Source organism: Manacus candei, unplaced genomic scaffold, assembly GCF_025592945.1.
Source record: "Manacus candei isolate 608988 ecotype Guabito, Panama unplaced genomic scaffold, ASM2559294v1 h1tg000228l, whole genome shotgun sequence".
Classification (NCBI taxonomy): domain Eukaryota; kingdom Metazoa; phylum Chordata; class Aves; order Passeriformes; family Pipridae; genus Manacus; species Manacus candei.
In genome coordinates this window covers 22,771-30,430 of record NW_026138276.1, presented here as the reverse complement: position 1 = coordinate 30,430, position 7,660 = coordinate 22,771, and the positions used below count along the sequence as shown (strand labels likewise).

The following is a 7,660-nucleotide window of genomic DNA, read 5'->3' as shown; positions in this document are numbered from 1 at the left end:
TCTCGAAGGGGGGAGGGGCAATTTTGGAGGGGGGGAGGGGATTTTTGGGGGGTTTCAAGGGGGGAGGGGCCCGTTTTGGGGTGGGGGGGGGATGGGGAGGGGGGGGGCTTAAGATGGGAGGGGGAGGGATTTTTGGGGGGTCTCGGGGGGGGGGTTGGGGGGGGGAGGGGCTCTCCAGGAGAGGGGGGGAGGGGGGGGGTCAACCCCTGGGGGTGTTTTTTTGGGGGGGGGGGAGGGGAGGGGGGTGTCTCCGATCCAGGGGGGTCCCCCTTGGGGGGGGGGGGGGGAGGGGTCAGGGGGACTTTTTGGGAGGGGGGGAGGGGCTTTTCTTCCTCCTCCCCCCCAGCTTTGAGGGGTGTTTTTGGGGGGGGGTCCCTGGGGGTGTTTTGGGGGGATTTTGGGGGGATTTTGGGGTTCCCCCACCCCCGAGGGGCTCCCCCGTTCCCTCCCGGCATGGAGGGGGGGGGGGGGGGGGGGAAGCTCTTCCTCCTCCTCCTCCTCCCCCACCACTTTTGGGGGGTGTTTTGGGGGGATTTTGGGGTGTTTTGGGGGGATTTTTGGGGTTCCCCCCACCCCAGGGGCTCCCCCGTTCCCTCCCTGCTCCGGGGCTTTGGGGAAACTCTTCCTCTTCTTCCTCCTCCTCCTCTTCCTCCTCCCTCCCAGTTTTAGGGGGTGTTTTTTGGGGGGTCCCTGGGGGGTGTTTGGGGGGGATTTTTGGGGATATTTTGGGGTTCCCCCCCCCCCCCGAGGGCTCCCCCGTTCCCTCCCTGCTCCGGGGGTTTGGGGAAGTTCTTCCTCCTCCTCTTCCTCCTCCTCCTCCTCTTCCTCCCCCTCCTCCTCCCCCACCACTTTTGGGGGGTGTTTTGGGGTGTTTTGGGGGGATTTTGGGGTTTCCCCCCCCCCGCGGGGGCTCCCCCGTTCCCTCCCCGGCATGGAGTGGGGGGGTGGGGAAGCTCTTCCTCCTCTTCTTCCTCCCCCTCCTCCTCTTCCTCCCCCTCCTCCCCCCCCACTTTTTGGGGGTGTTTTGGGGGATTTTTGGGTTTCCCCCCCCCCAGGGGCTCCCCCGTTCCCTCCCGGCATGGAGTGGGGGGGGTGGGGAAGCTCTTCCTCCTCCCCCTCCTCCCCCTCCCCCTCCCCTCCCCCCTCCCCACGTGCCGCCCTAAGCCGGGATCACCTTCATCCCTCCCAGGTGTGTGTCCCCCCCCCCCCCCCAAATCCCCCCCAAATCCCCCCCCCCCAAAATATCCGCCCTTTATAAAGGGCCAGCCCGGAGCTACGAGAGGAGCCTTCGTCACCTTCCTCCTCCTCCTCCTCCTCGGCCTCAGCCTCGACCCCCCCCCGGCCCGGCCAGAACCTTCTGCTGCCGCTGTAAGACCCCCGGGACCCCCCCGGGACCCCCCCGGGACCCCCCCCCGACCCCCCCGGACCGCCCCGAGACCCTCAGCCTCGGGTTTGGGGGTTCAGGACCTTCCTCAGCCTCGTTTTTGGGGGTTCAGGACCTTCCTCATCCTCATTTTGGGGTTCAGGGGCCTTCCTCAGCCTCGTTTTTGAGAGTTTGGGACCTTCCTCATCCTCCTCATCCTCATTTTTGGGGTTCAGGACCCTCCTCCTCCTCATTTTTGGGGGGTTCAGGACCTTCCTCATCCTCCTCCTCCTCGTTTTTGGGGTTTCAGGATCTTCAGCCTCATTTTGGGGGGTTCAGGACCTTCCTCAACCTCGTTTTTGGGGGTTCGGGACCCTCCTCATCCTCCTCATCCTCATTTTTGGGGTTCCAGGATCTTCTTCAGCCTCTTTTTGTGGGGGTTCAGGACCCTCTTCAGCCCCTCTTTTGGGGGTTCAGGATCTTCCTCCTCGTTTTTGGGGGGTTCAGGACCCCTCCTCCTCCTCCTCCTCCTCGTTTTTGGGGTTCCAGGATCTTCAGCCTCGGTTTTTTTTGGGGGGTTTGGGACCTTCCTCATCCCCGTTTTTGGGGGTTCAGGACCCTCCTCAGCCTCGTTTTTGGGGGTTCCGGGACTTTCTTCAGCCTCGTTTTGGGGTTCCAGGATCTTCCTCCCCTTTTTGGGGTCCGGGACCTTCCTCGGCCTCATTTTTGGGGTTCCAGGACCTTCTTCATCCTCCTCCTCCTCCTCCTCCTGGTTTTTGGGGTTCCAGGATCTTCCTCACCCTCCTTTCGGGCTCCGGGGACCTTCCTCCTCATTTTGGGCTCCAGGACCCTCCTCATCCCCATTTTGGGGGGGTCCCAGGACCCTCCTCATCCTCGTTTTTGGGGGTTCAGGATCCTCTTCATCCTCCTCCTCCTCATTTTGGGGGGTTCAGGACCCTCCTCATCCTCGTTTTTTGGGGGTTCGGGACCTTCCTCATTCTCATTTTTGGGGTTCAGGACCTTCTTCATCCTCCTCAGCCTCGTTTTTGGATTCCAGGATCTTCCTCCTCCTCCTCCTCCCCCCTCCTCCTTCTCCTCCTTTTGGGGTCCAAAACCTTCCTCCTCCTCATCCCTTCATCCCCAACCTTCCTCCTCCTCATTTTGGGCTCTGGGACCTTCCTCTTCCTCCTAATTTCGGGTGCCCCCTCATTTACTGAACCCCTCTCTCTCCCCTCCAGGCTCTTCCTCCTCCTCCTCCTCCTCGTCCCCTCTCTGGGGGGTCCCTCCTGCCCACCCTCCTCCTCCTCTTCCTCCTCCTCCTCATTTTGGGCTCTGGGACTTCCTCCTCCTCCTCCTCCTCCTCCCTTGGGGTTCCCCCTCATTCACCAAACCCCTCTCCCCTCTCTCTCTCCTCCAGGCTCTTCCTCTTCCTCCTCCTCCTCTTCCTCCTCCTCCTCCTCCTCCTCCTTCTCATTTTGGGGTCTAGGACCTTCCTCCTCCTCCTCCTCCTCCCTTGGGGTTCCCCCTCATTCACCAAACCCCTCTCCCCTCTCTCTCCCCTCCAGGCTCTTCCTCCTCCTCCTCCTCCTTTCAAATTCCTCCTCATTTATCCAACCCCAACTTTGTTCTCCCCTCCAGGCTCTTCCTCCTCCTCCTCCTCCTCCTTTCAGGCTCCCCCTCATTCACCAAACCCCTCTCCCCCTTCTCCCCTCTCTCTCCCCTCCAGGCTCTTCCTCCTCCTCCTCTTCCTCCTCTTCCTTTTGGGTTCCCCCTCATTTACTGAACCCCTCTCCCCTCTCTCTCCCCTCCAGGCTCTTCCTCCTCCTCCTCCTCCTCCTCCTTTTGGGCTCTGGGACCTTCCTCCTCCCCCTCCTCCTCGTCCCGCAGCCCCCCGGGTTGCCCCCCTCATTCACCAAACCCCTCTCTCCTCTCTCTCCTCTCTCTCCCCTCCAGGCTCTTCCTCCTCCTCCTCCTCCTCCTGGTCCCGCAGCCCCCCGGGTTGCCCCCCGGACCGGCCATGGGCAACGCCAAGAGCGGGGCGCTGTCCAAGGAGATCCTGGAGGACCTGAAGGCCAACACGCGCTACTCGGAGGAGGAGCTGTGCCGCTGGTACGAGAGCTTCCAGAAGCAGTGCCCCGACGGCCGCATCTCCCGCGCCGAGTTCGAGAAGATCTACGGCAACTTCTTCCCCAACTCCGACCCCCAGGGCTACGCCCGCCACGTCTTCCGCAGCTTCGACACCAACGACGACGGCACGCTGGACTTCCGGGAGTACATCATCGCCCTGCACCTCACCTCCTCGGGCAAGACCCACCTCAAGCTCGAGTGGGCCTTCTCCCTCTTCGACGTCGACAGGAACGGCGAGATCAGCAAGGGGGAGGTGCTGGAGATCATCACGGTGGGTCTGGGGGGGAAATTGGGGTCTAAAAATGGGGTGGGAATGGGGTGGGAACAGAGATCAGCAAGGGGGAGGTGCTCGAGATCATCACGGTGGGTCTGGGGGGGTAAAAATGGGGATTATGGGGTGGGATTGGGGTGGGAATGGGGTGGGAATGGTGGGATCAGCAAGGGGGAGGTGCTGGAGATCATCACGGTGGGTTTTGGGGGTAAAAATGGGGATTGAGGGGTGGGAATGGTGGGATCAGCAAGGGGGAGGTGTTAGAGATCAGCACGGTGGGTTTGGGGGGGAAATTGGGGTGGGAATGGGGTGGGAACAGAGATCAGCAAGGGGGAGGTGCTCGAGATCATCACAGTGGGTTTGGGGGGGAAAAATGGGGATTATGGGGTGGGATCAGCAAGGGGGAGGTGTTGGAGATCATCACGGTGGGTCTGGGGTCGAAAAATGGGGTGGGAACGGCGAGATCAGCAAGGGGGAGGTGCTCGAGATCATCACGGTGGGTTTTTGGGGTCTAAAAATGGGGATTATGGGGTGGGATCAGCAAGGGGGAGGTGCTGAAGATCATCACGGTGGGTCCAAGGGGGGAAAAAATGTGGGATTGAGGGGTGGGAATGGTGGGATCAGCAAGGGGGAGGTGCTCGAGATCATCACGGTGGGTTTTGGGGGGGGAAATTGGGGATTATGGGGTGGGAATGGTGGGATCAGCTCGAGATCATCACGGTGGGTCTGGGGGGAGAAATTGGGGTCTAAAAATGGGGTGGGAATGGGATGGGAACAGAGATCAGCAAGGGGGAGGTGCTGGAGATCATCACGGTGGGGTCTGGGGTCTAAAAATGGGGATTATGGGGTGGGAATGGGGTGGGATTGGGGTGGGAATGGGGTGGGAATGGTGGGATCAGCAAGGGGGAGGTGTTAGAGATCATCACGGTGGGTCTGGGGTCTAAAAATGGGATGGGAATGGGGTGGGAATGGGGTGGGAATGGTGGGATCAGCAAGGGGGAGGTGCTGGAGATCATCACGGTGGGTCTGGGGGGGAAAATGGGGTGGGAATGGGGTGGGAATGGAGAGATCAGCAAGGGGGAGGTGCTGGAGATCGTCAGGGTGGGTTTGGGGGGGAAAATGGGGATTGGGGGGTGGGAATGGGGTGGGAATGGGACCGGGGGGGTCTGTGGGGTCTGTGGGGTCGATCCGTGGGGTCAGGAGGGTCCGTTGGGACGAGAGGATCCCACGGATGGGAGGATCCAAAGGGATGGGAGGATCTCATGGCGGGGGAGGGGCTGGGGGGGAACAGGGATCCAGGGAAAGGAGGATCTATGGGGAAAGGGATCCAGGGAAAGGGGATCCATGGAAAAAGGGATCCAGGGAAAAAGGGGATCCATGGAAAATAGGGATCCAGGAGAAAAGGGATCTGTGGAAACAGGAATCCATGGAAAAAGGATCAATGGAAAAAGGGATCCATGGAAAAGGGGATCCATGGAAAAGGGATCTGTGGGAAAGGGGATCTGTGGAAAAAGGGATCCATGGAAAAAAGGGATCAGTGGGAAAAGGGATTCGTGGAAAACAGGGATCTGTGGGAAACGGATCCACAGGAAAAAGGGATCCATGGAAAACAGGGATCCATGGAAAAAGGGGATCTGTGGAAAATAGGGATCCAGGAGAAAAGGGATCTGTGGGAAAGGGATCCATGGAAAACAAGGATCTGTGGAAAACAGGGATCTGTGGGAAAGGGGATCAGTGGAAAACAGGGATCCACGGGAAAAGGGATCCATGGAAAAGGGATCCATGGAAAAAGGGGAATCCATGGAAAAAGGGATCTGTGGGAAAAGGGGAATCCATGGAAAAAGGGGATCCACGGGAAAAGGGATCCCCCCTGGGGAGGGGGACTGGGGGGAGGGGAAAGACCCTCCCACCCCTCCCCCACCCCGGGAGTCCCTCTGACCCCTCCCCCAGCTCAGGGATCTCCCCTCCCCCCCCAATTAACCCTAATTAACCCCCCCGCGGTGGGGGAGGGGCGGGGGGGGGGCAAAGCCAATTAGTGCCCGAGCCCCTCCCCCCCCCCCTTTGGGGTCATCAAATCCCGGGATTTTAATCCCGGATGGAAAAAACTCCCCGGGGGGGGGGGAGGGGCGGGTTAATCCCCCTCCCCCATCGGGACCTTTGCGGGTCTCCGGGGGGGTTTTGGGACCCCCCCCGACCCCCTTTTTTGGGGTCTCCGGAGGGTTTTGGGCCCCCCCCCCGATGGGATTTTGGGATCCCTCGACCCCCTTTTTTGGGGTCTCCGGGAGGGTTTTGGGACTCCCCTGACCCCTTTTTGGGGGTCTCCGGAGGGGTTTTCGGGCCCCCCCAAACCCATTTTTTGGGGTCCCCCGGGGGGTTTTGGGACCCCCCAGACCCATTTTTTGGGGTCTCCAGGGGGTTTTAGGGCCCCCCGACCCCCTTTTTGGGGTCTCCTGGAGGGTTTTGGGACCCTCCGAATCCGGTTTCGGGGGTCTCTGGGGGAGGTTTGGGGCCTCCCAACCCCCTTTTTGGGGGTTTTGGGACCCCCCAGAGCCGTTTTTTTGGGGTCTCCCGGGGATTTTAGGGCCCCCGACCCCCTTTTTGGGGTCCCCCGGGGGGTTTTGGGACCCCCCAGAGCCGTTTTTTTGGGGTCTCCCGAGAGGTTTCGGGCCCCCCCTGACGGGCTTTTGGGCCCCCCCCCCCCGCAGGCGATTTTCAAGATGATCCCCCCGGAGGAGCAGAAATCGCTCCCGGACGACGAGAACACCCCCCAAAAACGGGCCGACAAACTCTGGGCCTACTTCAAGAAAGGGGACAACGGTGAGACCCCCCCCGACCCCCCCTCGAACCCCCCGACCCCCCCAAATCCCCCCAAAATCGCCCCGACCCCAAAACCCCCCGTGAAAAAACTACACCTGAAAACCGCCCCCAAAACCCTCAAAACTACCCCAAAACTCCCCCAAATAACCCCCCCGACCCCCCCCAAAAACCTCCTCGACCCCCCCCCCGACTCCCCCCTCACTCCGGGGACCCCCCCCCTTATTTCGGGGACCCCCCCCTTATTTCGGGGGACCCCCCCCGATTTTGGGGACCCCCCCTGAGCCCCGTTTCCCCAGACAAGCTCGTAGAGACTCCCCAATCCCCCCCAAACCCCCCCAAATCCCCTCCCCACAACCCCCTCCAGTTCCCCCCCCACTCGGGGACCCCCCCCATTTTTTCGGGGACCCCCCCCCTATTTCGGGGACCCTCCCCTCAAATTTTGGGGCCCCCCCCCGACCCCCTTTTTCCCCCAGACAAGCTGGTAGAGACTCCCCAATTTCCCCCAAATCCCCCCCAAACCCCCTCCCCTCGGCCCCCCCCGACCCCCCCCCTCACTCCGGGGACCCCCCCCTTATTTCGGGGACCCCCCCCCCCAAATTTTGGGGCCCCCCCTGAGCCCCGTTTTCCCCCAGACAAGCTGGCGGAGGGCGAGTTCATCGACGGGGTGATGAAGAACGACGCCATCATGCGCCTCATCCAGTACGAGCCCAAGAAATAGGGACCCCCCCCCAAAAAAAACGGGGGGTCCCCAAAAAAAGGGAGGGGCGGGGGGGTCGGGGGGGGCCGGGGGGGGGCGGGGAGGGGTCAATAAAGAGAATCCCCCCGAGCCTGGAGGTGTTTTTGGGGGGGGGAAATGGGAGGTTTGGGGGGGGAATGGGAAGGGTTTTTTGGGGGGGAGGGATTTGGGGGGGGGTCTCGGGGGGGTTTTGGGGGGGTCTCAGCACTCCCAGGTTGGGTTTTGGGGGGGTTTGGGGGGGTCTCGGGTGATTTTTGGGGGGTTTTGGGGGGGTCTCAGGTGATTTTTTGGGGTCTCAGCACACTCAGGTTGGTTTTTGGGGGGGTTTGGGGGGGTCTCGGGTGGT

At 61.7% G+C, this 7,660-nt stretch overlaps 1 protein-coding gene across 4 annotated transcripts; it reads left to right on the top strand.

The window, feature by feature from the left end:
- Positions 1 to 1,302: 1,302 nt before the first annotated feature.
- RCVRN (recoverin) lies at positions 1,303 to 7,343 on the top strand. 4 transcript variants are annotated; one of them, XM_051774808.1, is made up of 5 exons: positions 1,303 to 1,368; positions 3,317 to 3,743; positions 4,396 to 4,413; positions 6,467 to 6,578; positions 7,211 to 7,343. In XM_051774808.1, exons 2-5 carry the CDS (start codon positions 3,381 to 3,383, stop codon positions 7,294 to 7,296), a joined length of 579 nt encoding a protein of 192 aa, XP_051630768.1. In that variant the 5' UTR covers positions 1,303 to 1,368; positions 3,317 to 3,380; the 3' UTR covers positions 7,297 to 7,343. The 4 variants fall into 4 exon arrangements, with proteins under 4 accessions (XP_051630768.1, XP_051630766.1, XP_051630767.1 ...); XM_051774806.1 differs by lacking the exon at positions 4,396 to 4,413 and adding an exon at positions 4,240 to 4,257; XM_051774807.1 differs by lacking the exon at positions 4,396 to 4,413 and adding an exon at positions 3,836 to 3,853.
- The last annotated feature ends 317 nt before the right edge of the window (positions 7,344 to 7,660 follow it).